This window comes from Malus sylvestris, chromosome 17, assembly GCF_916048215.2.
Source record: "Malus sylvestris chromosome 17, drMalSylv7.2, whole genome shotgun sequence".
Taxonomy (NCBI): domain Eukaryota; kingdom Viridiplantae; phylum Streptophyta; class Magnoliopsida; order Rosales; family Rosaceae; genus Malus; species Malus sylvestris.
The window spans coordinates 153,755-181,089 of record NC_062276.1 but is presented as its reverse complement, the minus strand read 5'-3'; the positions used below and the strand labels follow the sequence as shown (position 1 = coordinate 181,089).

The window sequence follows — 27,335 nt, the reverse complement described above, 5'->3', positions numbered from 1 at the left end:
AGTCACTGTTCTTAAATTGTAATAATTAGTGAATTATATAATTTAAATGGGTAAATTACATAGTAACCATTCAAGTTTGAGGTCTATTACAACCCCATACAACATTTTTAAAATATTTCACTTTCATACTTCAAGTACTATTTTATTTCAATATAATACATCTGTTAGATTTTCTATCCATTAATCCGTTAAATGCTGACCTGGCTGACACATTTGTGCCACGTGGCTAACAAAATAATTTTTTAATTTTTTTTAAAAAAACCTAAACCTTCTAACTAAATTATAAAATTTAAAAAATAAAAAAAACAAAACAAAAACCAAAGCCCACTTCGTCTTCCCACTCCCTCCCACCCCCCAAAACCTAACCTGCAACCTGCAACCCAGAAGAAAAAGAGGAGGAAAAAAAAAAAACTCATCTTCATCTTCCCCATGGCACCCATCGCGCACCTCCCGTCTTTCCCAAACCCACCGCACCCATCCTCCACGTCCTCCTCCACACCCACCCTCGCACTCATCGCGCACCCACCCTTTACACACCCCACCGCACCCATCTTCTTCCCCATCTTCATCTTCTCCGCAATCCAGAAGAAAAAAAAAAAAAAACCCATTTAGTTCGTCTTTCCCCCTCCTCCTCCCCTCTCTTCTTCCCCCAACCCCTATCTGCAACCTAGAAGAAAGGGAAAGAAAAAAAAAACAAAACCCAAATCCCGTCCGCCATCGTCGGGTTCATGAGGTGAAAATGGAAGGAATGATTGTGTATTTAAGGAGTGGGGTGTGTAGAGTAGGAAAGAGGGTGGGTGTGGAGGGTGGGTGCGGGTCCGCCCAACCCCCTACCTGCAACTTAGAAGAAAAAAAAAACCCATATCTCGTCCGCCATCATCGGGTTCGTAAGGTGAAAATGGGAGGAATGTGTGTGGATTTAAGGAGTGAAGTGTGTAGATGAGGGAAGAGGGTGGGTGCAGAGGAAGGGTGCGGATGCGCTCGGGGAAGGTGGGGGTGGGCTGGGCTGGGTTGTAGGGGGAAAAAGATGAATATGAGGGAGAAGAGAGGAGAGGAGAGGGTGAGGAAGAGTAATAAGGTTTCTGTGAGGTGGGTGGGTGGGGGTGGGGGTGGGGGTGGGGGTGGGGGAAAAAGGATATGGGTTTGTTTTTGGTGGGAGGGGGGGGGTTGCGGGGAGATGGATGAGTTGTATTTATTTTTGTTGTTGTTGTTGAGAAAATTCAGGTTTAAAAAAAATTAAAAAATTATTTGTTTTGCCACGTGGCACAAATGTGGTAGTCACGTCAGCGCTTAACGGATTAATGAATAGAAAATCTAATAGATGTATTATATTGAAATAAAATAGTACTTGAGGTATGAAAGTAAAATGTTTTAAAGATATTGTATGAGGTTGTAATATACCTCAAATTTAAGGAGCTACTATATAATTTATCCAATTTAAATTGTGAAAACTATAACTGTTGAGACCAAAGTGGAACCTCTCCAAAGTGACAAGAGTTAACAATAATTCGGCTTTTTTCGGATTACATAACGTTAGTTAACCCATTTTACCTACCTGACTATGTCTATATCTATGTATAAAGCCAACATGGAAAAAAATAACTGCAACTTAAATAAGTGCGTTCGTCCCGAATATGTCCCTGTACTTAAATATGAAAACTTATGGTGGACTAAAGACTTGGATTGGGCCAGTCAAGGAAATATATGCACTAAGAGTTGGGTTTCAAACATGGGCCTACATCCTAAAAGGTTTGGCCAGGCCAGTCCAGTCCAATCCAATTGCATTGTCGTCGGCGTCGTCTAAATAGCGTCGAGTCCACCCGCACAAAATCTCTCAACACAGAGGGGACAGCAAAAAGAAACACTGAAGAAAGAGTGAGTGATGGAATTGGAAGGAATCAGTAAGAAAGAGAAAGAAGAAAGCGGCGGCGGCGGAGGAGGAGGAGGGGGTGAGATTGAGAAGGTAAATTTGTCGTCGGCGGGGGCGTCGGAGATAGAGTACGTGAGCTATGGAGGAGAAGAGCACCTCCCTCTAATAATGGGGCTGGTGGACCAAGAACTGAGCGAGCCGTACTCCATCTTCACCTATCGGTACTTCGTGTATCTGTGGCCGCAGCTATGTTTCATGGCGTTCCACGGAGGCAGGTGCGTGGGGACGGTGGTGTGTAAGATGGGGGAGCACCGCAACACCTACAGAGGGTACATCGCCATGCTTGTCGTCATCAAGCCGTACAGAGGCAAAGGCATCGCCACCCAACTAGTCACCAGATCTATTCAAGTCATGAAGGAATCTGGCTGCGAAGAGGTATCTCTCTGTTTTCGTAAAATAAAATCAATCTGTTTTTGGAGCCCTAGCCTGGCCGCTGTTGTCACGAATGAATGACTTGATTGGATTGGATTGGATTGGATTGGATTGGATTCAGGTAACGCTGGAGGCAGAAGTGACAAATAAAGGAGCTCTGGCGCTGTACGGGCATCTTGGATTTATACGGGCAAAGAGGCTATTCCGGTACTACTTGAACGGGGTGGATGCTTTCCGTCTGAAGCTGCTGTTTCCCCGCCCTCTTTACTCTCTTCCTTCCCAATCCCAGGCTAATAATGACAACATGGCCATGCCATTGCCCATGGAAGATTGACTCTGGCTCGCAGCATTACCTTTTCACATGATGAGATTCAAGAGATTCAAGAAGCTTTTCTTGTAATTTGTGTGCACTCGAATTCGATTCACTTGTTCTTCCTACCAATTTTCTACTTGATCAAACAACTCAGAGCTTGAGAATATAATTGAAAACGTCAAGATAGATTACACTGATCGAACTTATAATATTCATTCATATAGCTACCATTACCAGGTTGCGTTTGAGTATGTTACCTCTGCTTTGCTAAGCCCTTCCCCAAAGAAGTCGCGGCGCCTCCAGGGATCACTTGTTTCTTTCAAGCCTTTGATAGATTTCAATGGTAAGAGGATAATAGTCCATGCGGATCTCAAACCTTACCTCTGTGTTGTAAATAATGGTAGGGGAAACAATAAGAAAACGACATACCATCTGAACATCAAAGTAGAAAACAAAGATTATGGGGACAAAACTGGGTAGACTACTTCCCTTTAAAAACCATCTGTCTGGAATACGAATCCTGCAATGGTGGTAGCAGTATAGATACCATTAAGAAGGTCCAACTCATAATTAAACGAAAACAACTTAGTGTCAGACACATTACCATACGGTTATATTTTTATCGTTAGGGATATCGCAATATCTTGAAGGTACACAAAATAGACATTGGTTGTGAAATCTTCAAATCGTGCCAAGCTCACTACACCTCACTATGTTCACAAAATCGACATTGTTGAACGTATTCAAAGTACTTGTGGTTTTTTATCCATCGTTGAGTCTCAACGACGATCTATGAAGATAATGCCGAATGTATTGAGGAGACCAAGCGAGGATACATCAACAAAGTCAAGACCAAGCTTATTACGTCTGCATCACATTAGCAAAAGCGTTAGAATAATTGAAGTCAAACTGATTTTATCCCAGTATAACATTGCCGACCTATTCATGAAGTCACTGCCAAAGTCAACTTTTCATAAGTTTGTTCAAGGCATTAGTATGCCTATCTTATTTGAAATGCTTCTAGGGAGAGTTTTGTCCATTTCAAGAGAGTATCATGAAATATACTTACTTTACCTTAATGTATTATTTAGATAAAGCACTTTTTTTTTTTTTTGTGGGTTTTTGCTAATCTAATAAGATTTTGACGAGACAATCACATCAAAATGGTTATATCTTTGTGTGCGTTTTTTACTACTTATATCCTCAAGATGTTAAGTATCGACGTGGTACATTAACTCACATTTTCTACTTAGACTATTAGTTTTGTCCCGTCAAGATTTACCATGGTCGGGTTTTGGTGAAACTTAAATTTTATAGGTTGGGTGTAGAGATACTAGGGTTAAAAGAAAATTCCAAATCCGGAATCAGGATAAGGGAGGGATCGACGCAGCCTCCGAGCAAGCGTAGAAGCTGAGACTTGAGCCGCGCCGCGCCCGAGCGCGCGAATGAACCATTCAATGTTAAATTAACGGTTCCCCGAAGCCACACACACTCGTCTCATCTCCCTCTTGCTCGCTCTCTCATGCTCTGTGGGTGTCCGTCTCTCTTCCAACTCCTAAACCCCATCCGATAATACGAAACGCTCCTCCTCTCTCCACATTTAATTGGGTTTTCTTAGGGCAAAATTCCCCATTTTTTTGGGTTTCTTATTGCAAACCTTGGCAACTCTAATTCTTGGCTTTCTGTTCGATGCCTAATCACCAGATATTTCAGGTATTGTCCTTTTCTTTTCTTTTTCCTGTTAAGTTACGCCTTCCATTGTCTAGGCTTCCGGTTTTCAATTTCAACATGAGGCATATGAATGCCGTTTCTTGTATATTTTATCCTTTTTATTCTTTAATTTTTCATATCGGGTTGGTTCTCACTGCCAATTTGATTCCTAAGTGGGTTTCCAATCGTCAGCAAATTTGTATGGGTGTTTGGGGATTGCGTCTTTCATTCAGAAGTTGCTGTTGTAGCTTTCAATTTTTAATCTTTTTATGGTATTTCAGCTTTCTTTATTTCAAATGCATGCAATTTTTAATCTTTTCAATTTAACTGTTTGTTTTGTTTTAAATTGGTACAATCCGAGGGTGTTTGATTCCTATTTGAGGGATTAAATTGTTCAGGTAAATGCCATTGAATTTTCCATAAATAAATTGACTTTGGATGTTGACTCAATCTTTATAGTGTAGCTTACTCCCTTGAAGTGCCTTACAATTTACCAAACAAAACAAGTACCCAGTTTAAACTGATAGACTCACTCCAGCCCAGTTAGTTGCATTGATTTTGTTCACCATGTGTTTTGGGTTACAGTTTGAGTTGAGTTATGAGGCATTTTGTAGCCATGGATTATAAATGGTTTGTTATTTAATTTTGATCTCAGGTTGCATTAAAAATGACGGCATGTGTTACAGGTAATAATGTATGAAGGTATAATGCTTTGACGGAGCTTTGTTTGACATCTTGTGCCAATGGCGGCTGATCAGCGGAGAAAGCGACTAAATGGTGTTATCATTGCCGGTTGCAATTCCAGGGAGCAACATAAAGCAAAAAAGAAAAGTATTAGATTGCTTCAGGATGATTCAAACATAAAACCACATATTTCTCTTGAGTGGGATGGGAATCAGAATATGGTAGTTGCCAAAAGGGATCAAATTGGCATAAGTAGGAGAACTTTGAGGCCGTTCGTTGATTCCGCTTTCAATAGCCACAATACTTTGGCAGATGTTTTTGCTGTTCCTGAGGGAATCTATGATTTGGAAAATTTGGAAGATGTGCTTTCATATGAGGTAGCTTTTAATTTATGATTAGCCACAATGCCGTATCTACTTTATGTTGTTGGTGCATCTAATATGCTATTTGTTTATACAATGATGCAGGTTTGGAATACTCATCTTTCTGAGATTGAGAAGAATCACCTTATGCAGTTTCTTCCTAGCAGAGCAGAGGCAGAGGAAGTTGTGCAAGCATTGCTTGCTGGGGGTTGCTTTGACTTTGGAAGCCCTTTTCTTAAATGGCATGTATTGTTATGTTATACTTGTATTGATGCAATCCCTTTCCTCCTCTTTTCCATTGATTTTGTTTCTTTTATATTTTTAAGACTAAATAAATGTTGCACTGCTGAATATTGCTTTTTGTAGACTAATCAAAATTTTCCAACACGTTCATGTTTCTTGTAAGAAAATGGGTTTCATGTGGTTGAGAAAAGTTTATTACATCAATTGTACTGTTCGGTCTCTTGAGCATAAAATTTGAAACAAGAAACTTCTCTATTGTTTTCTGTTACTATTTTTTTGCAAACACTGTTGCTGTGCATGTACTAGGTATCACTTTTAGATGATTCTAATTTCTAACATGAAAGAAAAAAAGAAGTTCTTGTAGCTTTGTGAGTTTTAAAAAGTAGCTTCTTTGTCATTATTAATTTAAGTCCATAGTGTACCAATGATTTTAACTGAAATATATGCTTTCAGGGGTGCTTCACTTTGCTCAGGTGATTTCCATCCTGATGCAATACTTCGTAGGGAACAATGTCTAAAGAATGATAAGAAAACATTCTACAATGAGTTGCAGGTGTATCATAATGAGTACGTGAAGCTTTTCCACTTTTTCGTATAATACATATAAGACTGTTTTTGAAAGGCTCTTTTTCGCTAAAACATACCGTCACAATCTTTTTTATTGTTTTGTGGCAGTATGATTGCATATTTACAGAAGTTGAAGAAGAGATGCGCAAGCTGTAAGGATCCTGAACAGGAAATTGTGCAGAATATGTGGAGGTTGATGCTCACTGTGTTTTTTTTTTTCATCTCATAATTATGAGCTTAATGAATGTCAAGCCTTCCCTTTGATGCTCAACCAAGTACCATTTAATATGGAGGATAAATTCTTCTTCAAATTGTGTTTTTCCTTTCATTGAGTCATTTGTTCAGACTGCTTGAAGCCTTTGGGTGCTATTCTCATGGGTTATGCTTTATGCAGGTTAAGAAGTGATGTTGAGAAACAATTTTTTTCACATGCAAATGAATCCAGATCGCATGATCTTGAGGAAAATGCCATAGTTACATCTGAATCTTGTTCTTGGGAGAAAGCATGCAGTAGTGATAACCAGATTTCCTCAGTGAACAAAGGAGGAGATTTTCAGAACAGGTAATTCAGCTTTCCACGTTTAGTCATACCAGAGTGCCTTGTGCTCCAGGTTCATTTTAGTTTTCTTAAATTATAAACATACTTGGCTATGTCTACTTACTGTATGTTTAGTTAGACATTTCTATGATGATTTTGTTACATTTATCTATCAATTTACTTTGGACGGCATGAGATCTATGAGTTTCTATTGTGTTAGGATCCGTGAGAAAAGCTTCCTAAAGGACAAAGGTAGAAATTTATTGGTTACACCAGATGGGGCACATAATGCGGGAGGAAGATCCAAAAAAGGAGACAATCTACACAAGCGCAATATCTGTAGTAGCGATGGTGCTAAATACATGTCATATGTTAAGGTTGGTGTTCATTTGGTAATTCTGAAATAATAAAATTTTGAGATGGATTATGTAAGCCTGGGTAACCTAATCAGTCACCTCTCAGGCTTGAGTTTTAGGATCAGTGGTCCCGTGTTAAACTTCAATGGCCAGAGACACCTTAATGGCTTCTGAGCAGAGACTCAGAATTGTCATAATTTTCTTGTTAAGTAGGACAAATAAGTCAAGTCAACTAGAAAAAAGTTCTTTCACAATATTCTGGTGTTAGGATTTGAACACAATTATGTTTGGAAGTCAGTGCCTTGAAGTTGTTTATTTTAATGGGTTTTAATTTTACGTAACTGATGCCAACTAGCAGATATTTACATCCTTAATTTTTTTCTGTTTTATTTTTTGAGAAAGCAGATAATTTACATCCTTAAACCAACGTATAGACAAGACACTCCTCTCTCTATGTCTCTCTCTACACACAGAGCCATCTTTTTGCTGTATACTTGTTCCTCTGGGTCATGATATTGAACATTCTAATTTTAATGAGGCTCTTGCTGAATGTGTGCTTTAACTATTTCAGATTAGCACGAAGCAGTACGAAATTGTTAAGAGCCTGAAGCAGTCTGGCAAAAGCATTCAGTCCAGGTCTCTCAACCGGATATTAGGTAACCTTGATAGCTTTGAGGTACAACCATATGAAGTCTTTGTGGAAGAAGAACAGAAGAAGTTGCATCAGCACTGGTTAGTGTGGTGTGAAAAATATATTTTAATACTTTGGAGAAACATTTCATTGTCTGCCTTCTCAAAATATTGTCTTGTTGATACAGGTTGCAATTGGCAATTAAAGATATCCCGGCAGCTTATGCAAACTGGATTGAAATGCATTTACAAAGACGGCAAATGACAAACTCTTTGGAGAAGGACATGAAAAGGTGGCTAAAGCCCCTGATAGAGGTTTGTGATTCTGCCTTTATCTCCCCTCCCTTTTTTTTTTTTTTTTTTTTCTGTTTGAGCCGATGTATCTTTATCAACCTGGTTGGTAGCCATCCATTTCTTAATGAACCGGAGTCCCTATTGTGGTATGATATTTTATGGCCTGGTTTGTGATGGGATGTTCAGGATGACAAAGGTGATCACAACCTTGAAAGCGTGCTTCAAGATAAGATAGCTATTGGAGCAACAAAGCATCAATCTCCCATGGAAGATGATGAAAAGTCTGTACCCAGTTTCCCACAGGGTGATGAGTGCAACCCCACAGACATGGAAGAAGATGACTATTCTCGAGAGAAGCTTACTGGCAGTCGTGAGTGCAACCGCACAGATATAGATTCAGATGAACATTTCAGTACAGAGTCAGATAATGATTCAGAAAAGCATATCATTATAGAATCAGATCATTCTCCTCCAAATGTACCTGATTATGCGGAGTATCTGAGTACTGCAGATACTGCGGGAGCACAATTATGTGCTAGTGGAGATGCCTGGACGGCAGTTAATGTGCAACATTCTTACAAGGATTCTACCACAAGTCATGCATATTCATCTGCCAGTGAATTATCGCTCGCACATCTACAAGTTAATGAAGTTCAACAGACACACTTAGTTGCTATGGAGTCTGACTTGCCTGTAGGAGACAGTGGGAAAGATTTATTGCACATACAATCAGAGAATGGTTCCTTCAGTTCTTACCATAACCAAGATCGAAATGAATTGCTTCAATCTCTCTTTAAGGGCCAGAGCATGCTATCTTACAATCCTGAGAAGAAACAGACAGGGTTGGATTTCCGGACACCAGCCAATGTGTTTATGGGTCAGTTTCCAGTGCATTTTGAAGAGCAGCAACACCAGTCACTGCCTCTGGAGCAAGGCCAGAAGAGAGAGAGCGAGGTTTACATGCAACCAAGATTATCTGAGAACGTTTACTCTGATGGAGGTAGATACTTAAATTCGAGGCCAGAACATCCGGCCCCAGTCGATGTGCAGGATTGGGCTGTCAATAGTGTTCGCATGCCAAGACCTCTACAATCTCACTTAGATGGTGGAGAAATGTTGAGTCATAATTGGTTTTCTGGTGAGCATCAAGTGCATGGTGGATGGTCGGCGTCAGGTGGTACTAGTGTCATGAGTCAGATCATTGCGAATGGAACGAATGCAGATCAAAGCTTATTCAGTGTTCTATCCCATTGTAACCAATTGCGATCAAGTAGCCCCTATCAGCACGTAGCCTCCACCGAGCAGTTCATTTCCTCTAGGAGCTATGGAACTGTGGGTGGGGCCACTCCAAGGATCGGAAATGTTGTACCACAAGCAGGTCATGAACTTGATTACTTGGGTGGGCGGGAAGCAGCTACTCCCATGATGCACGATGATATGCAATGGATGAATTTACCGCGTCAGAACTCTGGTTTACGTGATCCTATGGGAAAACCATTCTTGAGGTCGTGGAACCCGTAAGACAATTTTCTAGCATGGTAACGTAAACGGGAAATGTGAGTTGACAAGTTAGGGTGAGAGTAGATGGAAGTGCAGAGTTGGAGATAGGTTTTTGTACATACCTATACAAGGGCTATATATGTTAGATGGGGCAGAGGCAGATAGCAGCAAGCAGGGGTAGGGGGAGACCTGGGATTATTGGACAGTTCCAGGCATCTCTAATTTGTCTGTTAGATAGTCGGGATTCTTTTTTCTTCTTATTCTCTGTTTCTGGAGAAATATCGTTGAATAGTATTTGGAGGGTTTTAAAAGTTTTCTGTAGAGGCAAATGCTTTTTAAAATAATCAAGGCTCTCTCCTTCTCTCTTGAATACTAGCATATCGTGGTTTTGGTTGTTGGCTGGCATTTCCAAACTCTCTTCCTCTCATGAAATGTTGAATGCTTTTACCATTATCGTCCAAAAAAGATTTCTCAATATTACATGCTGTTTGAGTATGCCCCGTCACCATTATCATCCACTGAGATGATCAAACACGAGTCTCGTAGCCTCGTAGGTAGGTGGTGCTTTCTGGGGTGACGCTGTTTATAACACCAGCAGCTTTTGGTGGGCAACCTTGTTTTACAGTAGACTTGAGGAGGTGTAGACAGGTCCGTATGAATTGAACGAGAGGATTGATTCCCCGCGGACGCCTAATGATTTTATTTGCTAATTTTACTATAACAAAAAACGTCAACATGAATGCCAATTCCAAACCAAAAAAAAGGTCAATGTGAATTGAAACATAAACAGACAAAATGAAAGACATTTGTCACGAGAAAGATAAATGGAATTTTTTTTGGTTTATTGTTTGAAGAGAATAAGAAAAAAAAGGTCGTACCCAGTGTACAAGGCTCCCGCTTTACTCAGGGTCTGGGAGAGGTGAATGTCGGCGAGCCTTACCCCCATTTATGGAGAGGCTGCTCCCAAGTCTCGAACCCGAGACCTACCGCTCATGGGCGAAGGCACTTGCCATCGCACATGCCGGAAAAAAAAACGTCAGCATTCATATGTTAGCACAGCACCTAAATCCAGTGACTCCATGCTGAAAATTAACAGCCCCCTCCAAACGAACAAAAAGGAGTCGAAAAATTAAACCTGCATTAACCTAAAAATTATGCGTATTTATTTATTTATCTTTGTGGTTTAAAAATTGCAGTTATAAGTTATGATTTTATTAAGTGTAGGGCCGCTAGATACAAGAAGAGAAGAGGATAAAGCGGAGGTGGAGCAGAAGAGAGGAGAGGTACTAAAAAAAGGGGGATCCCCCCGAATCCCAGATCAGACTTGAGACTTTAAAGACACACTATTGTCGGAAGGGAAATGTTTACAGGGTCGTCAGTCGTCAATGAGGAGAAAAATGTGGCGGCTGTTACACTTGGATTTCTAATATAGTCCCTGCCTTCTTCTTTTCTCTTCCCTTCCCTTCCCTTAAATGCATGCATTGAATTAGTTAGGCTAAGACTTACACGTACAAAGCTACAGACAAGACTTCCATTGTTTGCAAATACAACTGAGTTGAATTAATCTCAAAGCCAACGGCCCAACAAGAAGAGGAAATACAAAATCAAAATGGGGAAGAATGAGGTGATTCGGTTAGAGCGTGAATCCGCCATTCAAGTTCTCAAGCCCAAACTCATCATGACCTTGGCTAACCTCATCGGTTTGTACTTTGTACTTGTAATCATCTAATCATGCCATTGCCATTGCCATTGCCTTTGCCTTTGTCTGTCTTCATAATATTTGCTAACTGGATCGAACCTTGTTCTCAAATATTCTCTAGAGGAAAGTTCTGATCGTGCTGAGTTTCTCAAGCTCTGCAAGAGAGTCGAGTACACAATTCGGGCTTGGTATCTTCTTCAATTTGAGGATTTGATGGTATGCATATGCGAAAATATGCTATGCTCCGGATCATCTTTTCACCTTTTTCCAGATATTATTCAGGCATTTCAATTATTCATTTATTTCCGATATCTTATTAAGTTTTGTTTGACATAGAATATTTGTCTATTCTATAAACATAGCAACTATACTCCCTGTTTGATCCTGTCCATGGGAGTCAGAAATTGGAGCAGCAGAAGCTTTCTCCTCAAGAAGTTGATGTACTTGAACAGAACTTCCTCAAGTACTTGTTTCAGGTTCTATTCTATGGCTGCTTCCCCTTCTTATTCTTTTTTCATTTCTATACACCCGCCGCCCCATACAACTAAAATAAACAAGAGAAAAAGAAACAGGAAATCTTCATTTCTATACTCCTTTTAGTTTTTATATGATACAGGTGATGGAAAAGAGTAATTTCAAGATTGCAACTAATGAAGAAGTTGAGGTTGCGCAGTCGGGGCAGTATCTTCTAAATCTTCCCATCGTTGTTGATGAATCTAAGGTTTGTATCGTACTCATCAAAATGTATTCCCTCCATCACTAGTTTCAGTTCAGTTATTGCTTCAGTGGAACTTTGGTTTTTATGGGATGCGATCCTCACGTTTGCTTGCTGATCCCAATATGTTATGTAGCTTGACAATAAACTTTTGAGGAAATACTTTGACAAGCATCCTTGCCCAAACATTCCAGATTTTGCTGATAAGGTATTTTCAAATACTGCAACAAACATCTGCAAGTTTCAAATCCCTTCCTAAAATTCGAGTGGGTGTTTATATATATCCTCATTTGATGTTGTCTTGCTTCAGTACGTCATCTTCCGACGTGGCATTGGACTTGATAAGACGGCAGATTACTTTATCATGGAGAAAGTGGACATTATCATTGCACGTTGCTGGAAATATCTTTTACGACTAACCAAGTAAGTTGCTTGCTTGCTTTAAATTTTGCCTGTTGTCTGTCATTCTTCTTAATTTCTGAATGGAATATTCGTATTTGTAGCTTGGAAACTAGTTATGATTAATAATCTTAATCCAACATACTTGAACAACTTCAAGTCACTTGACCAAGTATAAATTCGAAACGTCATTGTGCAGATAGAGTCTTGTTGATTATTTTGTTCCTGCAGGATGGACAAGTTCTTTTCGAAGAAGAAAAAGGCACAGCGCAAGAAGAAGAATATTAGCCTCCTTGACGAAGAGGACTTGTTTGTTGAACGAATCCGTCTTGAAAAAATGGAACTGAGGTTGACTTTTATATGCCTTCTTCCCTTCATTTGGCAAAATACAACAGCAACTACAATGTTTTTATATATAAAAAAAAAAAAAAAATTGATTCCATGTGCATTCGACACGGATATACAAATAACTGGAGACGTTTCTTTTGACTTTCCTGCAAGCATGCCTTCGTTTCAATCTGATGTTGATTATTCCAACTTCATGACAAATATATGCTGTGTGTCCTTCAGCATTCAAAATTTGCTGTGCAAAAACACAATCCAAGAGCCAACTTTTGATAGGATTATTGTTGTTTACAGGTACTGCTTTTCTTTTTCATGAACTATCTTCTTTTGCACAAACTTTTTCGAAAGGACCTTGAAAAGTAATTTATTGACGAGAAGAATTATGACTTTTCAGGCGAGCAAGTGCCGAAGATAATGCAGAGCGGGGAATATATGTTAAACATTTCAAAAACATTCCAATGGCTGATATGGAGATTGTTCTTGTGAGTCTCTCTCTCTCTCTCTCTCTCTCTCTCTCTCTCTCTCTCTCTCTCTCTCTCTCTCTCTCTCTCTTTTCAAAAGATGACCCGAGTATATGGATTGAAACCTTTGGCCTTTTCACAGCCTGAGAAGAAGAACCCGGGATTAACTCCAATGGATTGGCTCACGTTCGTTGGCTCTGCTGTAGTAGGGCTGGTCAGTTTCTTGATAGCAGCAATAAAGTTTGTGTTGGTGCACTGTAATCTTGTCATTTTTTTAATCTTGTGAAAATACAGCTTAATCCTAATCACCATGTGTTTGTTTACTGCAGGTTGCAGTTATTACTTCGATTGAAATGCCTAAAATTGATGTTTGGGTCATGTTTGCGATTATTTCCACTGTGATTGGTTACTTTGCTAAGACATACTTCAGGTTAATTCTGTTGTTCTAATATTCATATTTCCTCAAATTGGTTGCTTGGGTTGGCACGTTTTCTTTCAATTTCAATAATATGCATCCCCATGGCCATACGTGTAGTTATCAGCAGAACTTGGCTCAGTATCAGAACTTGATAACACAGTCCATGTACGAAAAACAATTGGATAGCGGACGGGGTACTCTCCTTCACTTGTGCGATGATGTGATTCAACAGGAAGTAAGCCGCTACTTTCGGATGAATTTTGGTTGGACATTAATGTTTTTTTTCATTGGTGCAGCAACAAATTTTTGTTGAATGTTTTTGCAGGTGAAGGAGGTGATAATTGCTTTTTACATACTAATGGAACAAGGGAAAGCTACCGCACTAGTATGATATATCTCCTCTTGGATCTCTTCCTATCATAATAATATTGCAACAAATATGTAATATGCAGTAGTAACACTGCTGTAGTAGTAAAGGTGAATTGAAGTCTTATATATATGTATGTGTTGTAGGATCTGGATAAGTGGTGTGAGGAACTAATCAAAGAACAGTTTAACGACGACTGTAATTTTGATGTGGACGATGCAGTTCAGAAGTTGGAGAAATTGGGAATTGTAACTCGGGTAAGGCTTATGATGAAACATTAGTCCTATTACTGACTCGTTGTAATTAATTACCTATGGCTATGAATGAATTAGGATACCCTTGGACGATATAACTGCGTAGGGCTGAAACGTGCGAACGAGATCATTGGCACCACCACAGAGGAGGTTGTTCTTAAGGCAAAACAAGACTTCACGGCCAATGCTTGATATTTTGTGCTGCTGACAACTCAAAACTCACAAGTGTTTGTCATCTTTTAACTCCATTAAATTTGTTTCCTTGTTTGGAATTCCTAGTCACAGTTTGTTAATAATAAATGGCATACTGTCCTAGATCATCATTTCTTTTCTTTAAAATACTTTTTGGTTCAAGTAAAAACTAAATATAAAGGGCATGTTGAGAGGTGGTGTTAATAATAATATTGCAAATATTCCAAGCAAGCAACCACTCGACAAAACATGACAAGCTTTGATTGTAAGTTAATCTTGAGATTAGAGTGGACTTTACTTTGAGAAAGATCCAAGTTATCAATTCACAAATATTAGACAGTCCTTCGGTCACAGCCACAACGAAATTCCCAACATCCAATTTGAATTTCAAGCATTTTCCTGGTGAGGTTTTGGGTACAGTAAGCATTCACATCAACCGGATGACCGCATCAAACTTGACGTTTTCTTCCAATAAACGCTGCGGTGGATGAGCAGCTGCAGCGGGCAGGTTTGGGTGGTGTTCTCGCTCTGGTCAAAGTAGTTGGATGCTAGGCGAGTGAGGGTGTTGGGCTTGGCGAGGCGAAGCGCCTCTTGGACGCACTCTCAGTTGGACTGAAGCACTTGCCCCAACAGAAGCTGCTGCTGCCTCTGACTGGTGGTGGTGCGAATTGTCGTCGTCCTCCTGCAGCTGCAGCTGCAGCTGATCATGGTCATGGAGCTGAACTTTGGACCAAATCTCATTGTAGGATTGGCTTTGGACGGCGCGGGTGTACTCGTGGATGAGAATGGTGGAGGGCGACGCCTCCGAGCTCGTTGCTCCTGAAATTGTCCACCAAATTGTTAAAATTGCACTGAGAAAGCGAATGGCAAAGCCGGAGCAGTACCTTGCGATGGGGGAGGTAAATGAGGATGAGTATTGCCACTGGGAGGTGCTGTAGGTGATGAGAAGGAGGAGGGCGACTACAACGACGACGACGAATTCGGTGAGAAACATTTGCATTTGCAGCATCCTCTCCTCTCCTCTCCTTTCCACTCTATTACAATAATATTTAGAGAGTATGAAATGAAAGGAATCGCAATTTCTAATTCAGTCACTCATAAGTCTCTCTCATGAGAGTCTTAAGCATACATGACTACGCTTTTGTCTCTTCCAAAATTAAATGCCAAACCAAAACAGCTCCATCCAAATTCCAATTTATATTAACAACACTTCCTTACATTTTTATCAAATCACCCCTTCTTTCTTTATACACTTATCAAACACCACCTGATATATCTCCTCTCCACTTCGCTTCCCTTCTTTTCTCTTCTCTTCTTCTTTCATGTTTCACCAAGTAAAGGAAACCAAAAAAAGTATAACAATTTCCTTTTTCTTTTCAAAGAAGAACAAAAACAAAAAACAAAAAACTATTTCACAAATATCACACACTGAAAAATTTGGGGTATGCGATGCCATATGAACACAATGTCTTTTATTTTGTTGCTTTAAATAACTGACTTCCCGGGATCACCGTAGAGGTTCCTTCCCCCATGATTGTTGTCAAGCTCATCTCTTTCTCAACTATCCGGTCCAGCTCCATTACCACATGGCTCATGCCCGGTCGCCTCTCACTTGAAGCCTCCACACATCGCATGATCAACTGTATCAACCCTTCCATAGCTTCTCCTGTGAAGCTATTCCCCAACCTCTCATCGATGATGCACGATACATTGCTGCCCTCTTGAATATTTTGCACCTTTATACAAGACCCAACAACAATATTAAACAACTTTAGTTTAAGATTTTCACACGTTAACAAGAAATTACCAACGCATTCAAGATTCAACCGTGATGTTGACAAGTTGTAGCAATTAAACTTTTAGCTATCTATTATAAACAGTAACATTCACCTCAGCAAGTTTTTACTTTTTAGTGTACCATCCCCGGTCCTTCAAGAATGATCTAGAGAAGAGAAACTAATATATGCAAACATTTGAATGCATATATAGGATCACATGATTAATGCATTCCAACATTGTACCAACATTTGCAATGAGACAAGCACATACCCATTCAACCATGTTCTGGGTTGAGTCAGAAGATGCAAAATCTCTAGCCTCTCGCCCACTCACTAACTCCAGAAGGAAGACACCAAAACTATATACGTCACTTTTTTCTGAAAATCGTCCGAACTCTCTGACCCTGCAAAATCAAACGGAAATTTGACTAAGAATGATAACTATTCTCAGCAGTCACTTGAAGGTTATATGAAACACCGAGAACCAAAAGAGCAATAACCTTCAACACCCCCCTCCCCCAACCTTATCCAACAAAAAGAGAAACAAAAACAAAGAGAGAGGGAGAAACTATTACTCTGGAGCAAGGAACATCTCATCAGCAGTCACTTGAGAAGACGAGCCTGCAATATCAACTCTTCCCAGGAAATTGCGAATTCCTGCATCTGCAACCTTAGCTATGAAGTTTTCATCTACGAGAACATTGGCTGTCTTAAAATCCTTGTGCACCAGACGGGGACTCAGAGAGTGAAGATGAGCCAAACCTGCAACCAGAGCAGTTTAATGAGTGCTAACAAATAGGAGAGCGTTGCTTCCAGACTTCTCACAAAAAGAAGCTGGAACTTTGAAACAAGTGAAAGTCTTACAGTTGCTGACCAAAGAATTTGAGGGACCAATACTCATATTCGGATATTTTGTCTAAAGAGATGAAAACCTGATACCAGGAAAGCCACAAATGCTCACTGATTTTGCAGATGATCACCTTTAGCGGCCCCTTGAGCTATTGTTAGACGATTCTTGAATTCTAGCTTTTCACGTGAATGCTGACCAGTGCCTGCAAAGAAAAAAATTGAAAAACTCCATATGCTCAAATTTAGGCATTATATATGCAACAATTGCAAAAACAAAAGGGTATAATTTTGACTCACGAATTAAAAAATGGGGGATAGAGAGTTACCGTACAAGTGACTGGAAACACTTCCACTATGAATGTACTCGTACACAAGAAACTGTAGATTATTTTCTTGGCAGTAACCCAAGAGAGTAACAATATTCCGATGCTGAATAGCTGAGAGATAGTGTACCTGATATAATATTCAGTCCAGTTAGATCAACCATGATACAATGTTCAATGCAAAAACACAAATAGGAATTCAAAGAGAGAAAAAACTAAAGCATATACCAGTCCATCCAAGTTGGTAAGGAAGAAAAATGAAGCTTCAAAAGAAAAATCTCATTCAAAATTTACGACTTGTACAAGGAGTTTTTTGTTCTTATGTTTTTGTTCAAACAGCATATAGTAGTCACTCTTCAAATATATACATATAAGTCAATGCAAACCCCTGACACCTTAAAACAAACTCAAAATCACATATAATACTCGAATGCCGTTAAAGAAGAAAACCGTAATCCATCAAGAGACCTTGTAAGATTAGGACGGTGATCATTACCTCATTGATAAATTCCTGACTAGCTGTTCCAGGTCGCTTTTTGATGGCTACGAGCATCCCATCCTGGAGAAATCCCATATACACCTCCCCAAATTTCCCTTGCCCAATCAAATTTTTGTCACTGAAATTTTTGGTGGCCAGAGACAGTTCTTCCATCTGAAAACGCCTTGTTTCTCGCATTGACAACTCAACCCCACCATGTCTTCCCACTGCGAGTTATCAAAACAGATAATCAAAAGGTTGTTCTTTACACTACACTAAGTGTGTTTCCCCTAGGAAGAAAACATATATGACATAAGACTGATGAGAATCACCTTGAACAGAAGGATCAGAAGAACCCGTTTCAGAAGTTCTTGAAACACTCCTACTGCGAGATATACAGAACCATATGAGTAAGATACTTATCCCCACCAAAGCCACGGCTCCTGCAGCACCTCCTAATATTGCTGCAAGAGACGCTGACATTTGGTATGGGAACCACTTCAACTATGCGGGGTAGTATTGTTGTAAAACGAATTATCATACATTGAACCTGGAATACAGAGGATACAAAATTTAGAAGATGATAATCTACAGAAGGTGTCCATAGAAAGCAAGTGAATTTAAATCCATCAGATCTATCTATTTCTTTTCAATTCCTGTATCCTTATCATTGGTCCACAATTAGATATCTAGAAAACAAGTTGGGCAGCAAGTTGTGAGACAAGGATTGAGAATCAAGGGTGCCAGGCAAAAGCAGTGTTTTGGAAAAAGCAAATCAGACGTGAAAGTTGGAAACTTTAAATCATTAGAAATCAAAGTCAGAGCCTTTAAAATGCCAACTGAGTAGCAGTATATCTATAAGGCCATATAAACAATTTATTTGATTTAAACGCAGATAAACACAAACAGAAATGGTAGTAACAAAATATACCTGTAGTCCCAGTCCCAGTCCCAGAGAAGGAAGGCAGCCGGATGTCTAAAAACTCGAACTTCATTTGCCAATACTACAACAACAACAAAGGCAATTGCCACCCAAATCCAATTGAAATTTCATGACATAAAAAGTTGCAGGCAGGAGATATAATTACAGTAAGAAAAGAGGCATGTTTGAATGGAGGAATGAATGAATGGAAGAATATGCAGGTTGAATGGAGGAATGAATGAATGGAAGAATATGCAGGTGGAAATCAAAATGTGAAGAGAAGAGGAGAAGAGACGGGAAGCGGAGAAGCATCAATTCGGGTTGTAATTTGGATATTAAAGGGAAATGCAATCAGACATTCAAATATCAATATCATCGTTGGATACAGACAATGGCGACAGAAAGTGACCTTGCGCCGACAACACTTGTACTGCTACTTCTCCCTCTCTCTCTCTACCAAACCACCTAAACTCAACTTGATCAGTACAAACTCATCGTATACTAATATAACAAACCAAATTAAATACAAATTATATTCTCTTTCTCTCTCTCTTGAATTTTGATGATGATGGATATATAATTATAGTTGTAGACTCTAGTTCAATCAATCAAAGAGCCAGACGGAAAACCCACCCCACCCCACCCCAGGCAATTGCAATCAACCCACCAAATGTTTATTCTCAAGCACCAAAACAATACAATAAAGGCATATGGATCAAGTATGAACCAGAATAAGAGAGAGACAGAGAGAGTGCGTGTCTGTCAGTCTCTCTGTATTTATATTTTATCTTTCTTTTTTTTCAAAAAAGAAAAAATAATAATTGAATTTAGTGTTTTTTTTTCTTTTTTGTGTGGGCTGTAAAGCAGAATAAATAATAAGTTGTCTGCTAATGCAATTATGCAAGTTGGGAACTCTGAGAGGGAGTGGTCTTATTTCGTGTCGTGTACAGCAAATACCAATACAGGACATCTTTGGCTGGCTCTAGTCTAAACACATCTCTTCAAATTACATTACGTTACTTTACACCACTGGTGGGACTAGCGGCACAATAAAAAAAACTGTTTACTCCTGCGCCAAGCTCGCCATTTTATCCAAGTCAATTACACACTACAACAATCTAAAAAAATTAAAAACGTAATAATGCACAATTAACTTAAAACTTGATTGCACAAAAAAAAACAGAAAGATGAGAACAATACAAGCCCACCTTGACTACAAATTTTAGACACATATACATTAGTGTAATACGTATATACTCATATATATCTCTTTTTCTGTTTTTGTGTATAAAGGCATTCAACAAAGAATATAAAAAGAGACGGGGAGAGAGAGAGAGAGAGAGAGAGAGAGAGAGAGAGAGAGAGAGAGAGAGAGAGGGAGAGGGAGTTGGGCCGCCCAGCTATCAGCTATGTTGACATGGCTCCTACTGAGCAATTAAATAAGACATTAAACTATTAACTAAATGCATATATTATATACAAACCATAATAAGCAATGTAACCTCTACGGCGCTTTCACAGTCTCTCTCCTGCCTTTTTCACCATTAGTTTCTTAAAAAAAAAACTAATGAAAATGGTTGAAAATTTTGAGTTTTAACGATAAGGACAAAATAAATAATAAAATAAATAGTACCAAGATTGACTTTTTAGTGTAAAAATATGATTTTTCGTTAAAATGAACAGTACCAAGAGCTTTTCGTTAAAATTTCATTCTTTAAATCCTTTTACTCATGTCATGTAATAAACTCGTCGAAAGGATTCTCATTCATCCTCTTATCATATCATTACCACCACCACAATGATGATTGATGATTGCTAACAAATAATAATAACAACAATATTTAAAAACCAGCCAGAGTTGTTTGCATGAGAAACTAACATGTTTCATTGTTTCTTTTTTCTTGGCTCTTGAACAAACAACCAAAACAAAAAAACATCGAGGCTTTTGGATTTTATAGTATGAATCTGATGAGTATGATTGGAATGTAACTTGTTTAATAACATCCACGACTGCAAGTGTTATGCGACACCAAAGCGAAGCGGGAAGAATGATATTAGATAAATAATGATGATATGTACCAACCAGAAAAAACCTAACTAGTTGTTAATGTCAACGTCTAAAATTATTTGGGGGTTCAATAATTTCCAATCTTTTAATACTAATTGCAACCTTTGATTTTTTTATTTTATTTTATTTTTTGTATTTCTTTCTCGTGTCTCTAATAATTATACTAATCTTTATATATTTAAATTTGACATCTCTTCTAACGTTATGAAAAAAAATACCAGTAAAAGCTCATTGAAATTTAATTCAAACATATTTTACTGCGCAACATCAGTTTGCGGAGAATTGAACAGCATATATTCAATGAACAATGTTCCACTCCGTTCCACATATGATCGAATTCAACTATGGAGGTTACATAGCCATATAAAATTTGGTAAGAAATTTAATGTGAAAAGGTGGGCTGTCAACATTGGACATCATACAACAGTCTGACTAGAATAAAGGCAAGTGTCAAGTCTACCTTGTTCTGTTTTCAGCCCTTCCCGAGGTGTACATATGTATATGTTACCGGAGAGTGAGAGTAAGGGCTGGTTTGGGAGTGAAGTGCTTAAAAAAAAACACATTCATAAAAAAAAGTTGTGAGGGTTTTAGGTGTTTGGTAAACTGAAAAAAATGGCTTATTTTGGAAGCTGCTGTGAGAATAAGCTGAAATCAAAGGAAAAAGCTAAAGCTGCTATTTGCAGCTTTAGAAAACTGGCTTTTTTTTCAAAGCACACGGAGTTACAGTGTTTTTTTAATGAAAAGACCCACTATCAAACTGCTTTTTTTTCCAAAAGCACTTTTACAAAAAAGTTTACCAAACACTCTGCTGATTTATTTCACAGCCACTTATTCTCACAGCACAGCCGCTTATTCTCACAACAGTTTTTTTTCAAAGCACAGCAATACCAAACCAGCCCTAAGTTAGAATAGAAGTAAGTTCAATGTTATGTTCATATTTTTGGTAAATGGGGAAAACATTTCGCATATCATGTTACTTGAACACGACACAACACGGTGACATAGATTTTTATTATAAATAAGGATACGAACACAGGAAATTAAAATAAGGTGTATTCGTTGATTTTCTCTTTGAACTTTTAAGAAATTGCTAATTTTCTCCTAAATTTTAATTTGAGCTGACTACCTCATAAACTTTTGTAATTGACCAGTTTTCCTCCTGAATTTTTTATAATTGGCAACTTTCTAATAATGAATTTGTTGAGATGAGTAATTACTTTTCTTATTTGAATTTGGGCAATTGTCATGTGTCTTGTAAGTGACCAAAATAGATGCAAATTTGAACTAAAAATTCGAAAATCTAACATTAGGGGAGAAATTAACTAATTTTAAAAATTTAGTGGGTAATCGGATAAAATTAAAGTTCATGGGAAAAATAGCCAATTACAAAAGTTTAGGGGATAATTGTTAAAATAAATTGACAACTCCTTACAAATTCAGAGAAAATTTTGACAAATACCTCTGAAAATATAATAACTTTAAATAGGCTAAAAACATCTACAAAATCAAAACACAAAAGATTGATGTTCATTGTTTAACTATCATCATGAGTTAACACCAAATAAAATAAACTAGAAAATAGCATCAAACATATTCAAATAAGATAACACATATCATAACTTCAAGCAACTTCACTCAACAATGAGAAATTTTTCATTGTGATTGGAATAAGGGTGATACATCATGTGTTTTTATTTTTTATTTTTTATTGAAAAAGACTAGATTATAAAGAAAAGCCCCTTGGGCAACTGGTTTGGGTACAATCAAAGAGGAAGGCCTGACGTGCTTCCAAAAGAAGAGTTAAATTGGTTTGGGTACAATCAAAGAGGAAGGCCTGACGTGCTTCCAAAAGAAGAGCTCTATCCCAAACATGAAAATCAGAGACTGAATAACCCACACTAGTTACAGCATCTGCCAGAAAATTAGCTTCCCTAAAGACATGCTTCTAGCAAATATCCTCAAACGACCCGGCAAGCTAGCGAATATCCTTCAGGATGGCCTTCAATCTCCAAGGGGGGTTATAGGCCCTACTGACAAACTCAATCACCAGCTTTAAATCACCCTCCACCACGATGTGAGCCAAGCTTTTGGTTTTAGCCATCCCTCAACGCCAGGCATTTCGCAACTGAAATAGTGTTTTGACCCTCTAGCTCCCGCAACAATAGGCTCGCCATTCTCGTTTCTAATCACAAACCCATCAGCCCCACATTGATTCACCACAAAGCCATCGAAGTTAAGTTTAACAAAACCAAGGGGACCACCGGATAGAAGATGGCGGGGAGAACCTGCTACCATTGTAAACCACAGGAAATATACCATTGGCACCTATGAACTCCATTCCTAGATTGAGGGTAGAGTTAACGATCCATGTAGGGTTTGGAATTTTATTATGGAAAACCACCTTATTCCTTTTCTTCCAAATCAGCCAGCAAACTAGTAAAACTTTACTGAGATCACAACCTGCATCATTCTTAACAGTTAATTCATTGAGCCAATCATTAAAAGGAAGAAATTGATTTAATCTAATGTTGTTAGAGATAGCTCGACAATTCCAAACTAGCCTCGCAAAATTACAATTTATAAATAAGTGAGATATGTTCTCATCCTCTAAATTACACGTAGGACATGTGGACGGGATATTATTGACATATCTTGATAATTTGTCTATTGTATGAAGCCTTCCAATTATGATGAGCCAACTAAATTTTTTTACCTTTATGAGGGAGTTTGAGCTTCCACATTTTCTTAAGAAGCTCTCTTAAATTCTCATTGTTATTATCACTATTTTGTATCCAAGTTGCCGACTTAACTGAAAACTTACCATTTGCATTAGGCCCCCATCAACACATATCACATTGGGGAGTTAAGGGGAGGGGAATACTACAAATTTTATTCACAATGTCCTCATCAACTAGCGATCAAAGATGATCTCTGTCCCATTGTCCATTATTAACGAATTGACTCACCTTTACGTTTAGATCGATATCATTAACATGAATGGGAGAAATAAAGTTGGATAAAGGGAAAGGAAAAGCCCATTTATGGGTCCAAAAGAGGATGCTCTTTCCATTTCCCACAACCCGCCTCAACCCCATTCTAATATTATCTCTAGCCTTAAGGATACCTTTCCAGGCACATCACATGAGTAGTGTTGTCTGACTTTAGTGTTAAGGAAATCCTATCTCTTCAAGTATTTATTCTTAACAATCTATACCCACCAATTTTGGTTATCCGTTAGGACTTTCTAGCCAAGTTTTGCTAAACAAGCATTATTAAAGTGATCACTTTTCCTAATACCCAATCCCCATTTTCCTTAGAGCTGCAAACTTTATCCCAAGCCACATGGACAAGTTTGCAATCTTTTCCCCAAAAAAATTTCCTACTTTCTCTATCTATAGTTTTTGTGATTTTCTCAGGACACTTAAAACAAGACATAGTATGGTTGGTGACACCTAAGAGGTTAGCCTTAGTGAGAGTTAGTCTTCCAGCTTGAGAAAAGGGTATTTGCCTTCCAACTAGCTAGTTTGTTTTTTATCTTGATAATTAGTTCTTTTGCATTAACTTGATCCTTCTAGAAAATAATATTATGTATGCCTAGATACCTACCAATAATGGTTTTATGTTGAATAGCAAGAATATTAACAATATCAATTCTGGTATGGTTAGGAGTGTTATTTGAAAAATAAAGTGAAGACTTATGATAGTTTATCTTTTGACCAGAAGCTTAAGCGAAGTTATCTAGTACCTTAGCAATATTCCTGGCTACAGTGCCAATTGCATTGGAAAAAATCAGACAGTCATCCGCAAACATCAGATTAGTAATTTTATAACCTCTAGGCGTAGTCAACAGACCAACATTACTTCTGGATGATTCTCCCAACTTATCCAAGTATCTAATCAAGGGTTCTATACAAATGATAAAAATATAAGGAGACAGATGGTCTCCTTGTCTAATACCTTTAGAAGGACAGAAATAACCATGAGATTTACAATTAATCATGATAGAAAAGGATGTCGAAGTAATGCAATCCATGATAAGCTTGATTCAGTGATAATTAAAACCAAATTTAACAAGCACACCTTTAATATAAGCCTTTTCAAGGTCAACCTTAATGGTCATAGCACCTCTTCTACCTTTTTTACTCTTAAAAGAGGCAAAAAGTTCATGCGCCATGAGGATATTATCCTGAATGGATCTACCAGAGGTAAAAGCTCATTATGCGTCTTTATATAAGTGGTAAATTTATTTATTTTATTTATTTTTTTAAGTTATTAACTTTTAATACACATATCCTACCATTTGTACAAAGGACATGTGATGTATCACCCCGTGTTCTAGTTACATTGAAAAATCTCTCAGCAACAATGATATTCATGTCATCATTGGTAAATAATATAGCTTCAAAATTTGGTTCGTCAAGATACAGGTTCACAATCTCTAGCATTACCCCTAAAACAATTTTTCGTATTTCAATACAAATTCAAAATTATGTATGCTTTAATATGTTTCTATTGACCCTAGAAACTACAAAGCCTACGTGGCGCGCAGGCCGAGTAATCTATAAGCTAACTACGTCATTCGATGAATGCGGGGCGTGCCAACTCGTCGGCCGAGCTCGGCCGAGGAGTAAATTTTGTTGATGTTACGTTGGGTGCGCGGCTGACTTCTGCGTCTTGCGATTGCGGCCGAGAAAGGAACACGTCTCGGCCTCTTGGGCTCTCGAACCTGAAGACAAGGTTACTATTCTTACGAAGTTCAATATCAAATTCGGCTTTCAATGTGCCGAATGTAATAACTGTAACACCTCACTTTGCCGAGCAGGCTGATGAGATGACCTCGACCAACAAAGATTCAGAAATCCTTCTCGACCGAGACTCGGATAGGTAATCAATCGTTCTCGCTGCAGTGCTGTTGATGCCAACGGAAGATACTGCGAGACCGACTGACTCTACGGTGACAGAGCTATCTATGCCGACTTAAGATATCACCGGTTGCTTCCACAGTGCTGTTGATGCCAACGGAAGATGTGTCAGCGAAAAAGGAAAAAGAAAAATCACAAGTTGTGAGAATTTGCGCAGGGCAATTTTGTATTGATTTGCAGGGGGCCTTCCTTGATGCACAGCTTCCCCTATTTATAGCACTGGACCTTGAGTCCGGGTTAAAATCCTACTCGGACTAGGTTTCCCTCTCCGGATCAACATCACCTCGACCAGTCCTATCTTCACTAGGACTACGAACCTAGTCTTTAACTGAGCCGGATTCGCTTTCTGGATTACTGATCCCGTCGAGACTCCCTGTTGTACTAGGACTCGACTTGCGTTCTGATTTAACCGACCTAGGCTTGGAAGCCCATGAGCTGAACGATCCATGGCTCTTTCGCCGCACGACCTCCCGGGCCGAGAATGATCCTACCCTCGGCCCAAACTATTATTTTGGGCCCAAACAGTTTCATGCTCATCAAAACACCATAATCACTTATTTGGAGAAGAAAACATCTTGATCTTGCAGAGAGAACATGAACACGAGGACTAAGGTAGACGAAGGCTTTTTTATGCACTCCTACTCCTTAGTCACAAACTGATGGGTGTTATAGGGTTTGTGATTGTGGAGAAAATTTTCATTGTGACGGGAACACGGATGGTACATCATGTGTTTTTATATAAGTGGTGAAAATTTTTATTTTTTAAGTTATTAATTTTTTAATACACATATCCCACCATTTTATATAATAACATGTGGTATACCACCTCGTATACCGATCACATTGAAAAATTTCTCGTGATTGTGATAGCAATATGCATAGCGATCTCAACCTTATAGTGCTTAGTGCTTCTCGAATCCTACCCACTACTAGATTTAATAAATCCTAATCTCCATAACTAGTCTACTAAAGTATTACGTCCTTACAAGAATCCCTTATTGCCTTAGTAAATACAACCGGACATTACTATTACTTGAGGCACAAAGAATGGTGTAACATCCCACATCGACCAACAAAGAGGGGGTGATGTGCTTTATATGTACATGCCCACCTCCCTATAACACGAGACCTTTTGGGAACTCATTGGCTTCGGATTCCATCGGAACTTCGAAGTTAAGCGAGTTTAGGCGAGATAAATCCTAGGATGGGGTGATCCACTCGGAAGTTCTCGTCTGAGTTCCCAGAAACAAAACTGTGAGGGCGTGGCCCAAAGCAGACAATATCGTGTTGCGGCGGAGCCGGTCTGAGATGTGACAGAATGGTCTATCAGAGCCACTCTGCCGTTTGGTGCGAGTGTGCCGACGAGGATGTCGGGCCCCTAAGGGGGTGGATTGTAACATCCCACATCGACTAACGGAGAAGGGGTGATGTGCCTTATATGTACATGCCTACCTCCCTGTAGCACGAGGCCTTTTGGGAACTCAATGACTTCGTATTCCATTGGAACTCCGAAGTTAAGCGAGTTTGGACGAAAGCAATCCTAGGATGAGTGACCCATTGGGAAGTTCTCGTCTGAGTTCCCAGAAACAAAACCGTGAGGGTGTGGCCTAAAGCGGATAATATCGTGCTACGACGGGGATGTGACA

The 27,335-nt window shown here is 38.9% G+C and overlaps 4 protein-coding genes across 6 annotated transcripts; 3 read left to right on the top strand and 1 right to left on the bottom strand.

Annotated features, from left to right (window-relative positions):
• Window positions 1-1,832: 1,832 nt before the first annotated feature.
• Window positions 1,833-2,817, top strand: LOC126609797 (N-alpha-acetyltransferase MAK3-like). The gene is made up of 2 exons (XM_050277726.1): window positions 1,833-2,305; window positions 2,424-2,817. Exons 1-2 carry the CDS (start codon window positions 1,883-1,885, stop codon window positions 2,634-2,636), a joined length of 636 nt encoding a protein of 211 aa, XP_050133683.1. The 5' UTR covers window positions 1,833-1,882; the 3' UTR covers window positions 2,637-2,817.
• A 1,155-nt stretch (window positions 2,818-3,972) lies between these two features.
• On the top strand, window positions 3,973-9,869 carry LOC126612076 (uncharacterized). Of its 2 annotated transcripts, none has more exons than XM_050280380.1 (10): window positions 3,973-4,328; window positions 5,012-5,386; window positions 5,477-5,613; window positions 6,068-6,181; window positions 6,290-6,373; window positions 6,576-6,743; window positions 6,940-7,096; window positions 7,647-7,807; window positions 7,894-8,020; window positions 8,186-9,869. In XM_050280380.1, exons 2-10 carry the CDS (start codon window positions 5,069-5,071, stop codon window positions 9,518-9,520), a joined length of 2,601 nt encoding a protein of 866 aa, XP_050136337.1. In that variant the 5' UTR covers window positions 3,973-4,328; window positions 5,012-5,068; the 3' UTR covers window positions 9,521-9,869. The 2 variants fall into 2 exon arrangements, with proteins under 2 accessions (XP_050136337.1, XP_050136336.1); XM_050280379.1 differs by having other exon boundaries at window positions 4,981-5,386.
• A 1,060-nt stretch (window positions 9,870-10,929) lies between these two features.
• Window positions 10,930-14,477, top strand: LOC126610007 (uncharacterized). Its single transcript, XM_050277975.1, has 15 exons — window positions 10,930-11,199; window positions 11,320-11,414; window positions 11,561-11,674; window positions 11,815-11,919; window positions 12,050-12,121; window positions 12,224-12,336; window positions 12,544-12,660; window positions 12,883-12,951; window positions 13,052-13,139; window positions 13,261-13,332; window positions 13,448-13,548; window positions 13,654-13,771; window positions 13,862-13,921; window positions 14,050-14,160; window positions 14,236-14,477. Exons 1-15 carry the CDS (start codon window positions 11,109-11,111, stop codon window positions 14,347-14,349), a joined length of 1,440 nt encoding a protein of 479 aa, XP_050133932.1. The 5' UTR covers window positions 10,930-11,108; the 3' UTR covers window positions 14,350-14,477.
• A 1,050-nt stretch (window positions 14,478-15,527) lies between these two features.
• On the bottom strand, window positions 15,528-19,330 carry LOC126610008 (nodulation receptor kinase-like). 2 transcript variants are annotated; one of them, XM_050277977.1, is made up of 9 exons: window positions 19,109-19,330; window positions 18,709-18,781; window positions 18,110-18,327; window positions 17,796-18,004; window positions 17,303-17,429; window positions 17,108-17,179; window positions 16,703-16,889; window positions 16,399-16,531; window positions 15,528-16,085 (listed from the first exon to the last, which is right to left on the bottom strand). In XM_050277977.1, exons 3-9 carry the CDS (start codon window positions 18,258-18,260, stop codon window positions 15,822-15,824), a joined length of 1,143 nt encoding a protein of 380 aa, XP_050133934.1. In that variant the 5' UTR covers window positions 18,261-18,327; window positions 18,709-18,781; window positions 19,109-19,330; the 3' UTR covers window positions 15,528-15,821. The 2 variants fall into 2 exon arrangements, with proteins under 2 accessions (XP_050133934.1, XP_050133933.1); XM_050277976.1 differs by having other exon boundaries at window positions 18,709-19,330.
• Window positions 19,331-27,335: the final 8,005 nt, after the last annotated feature.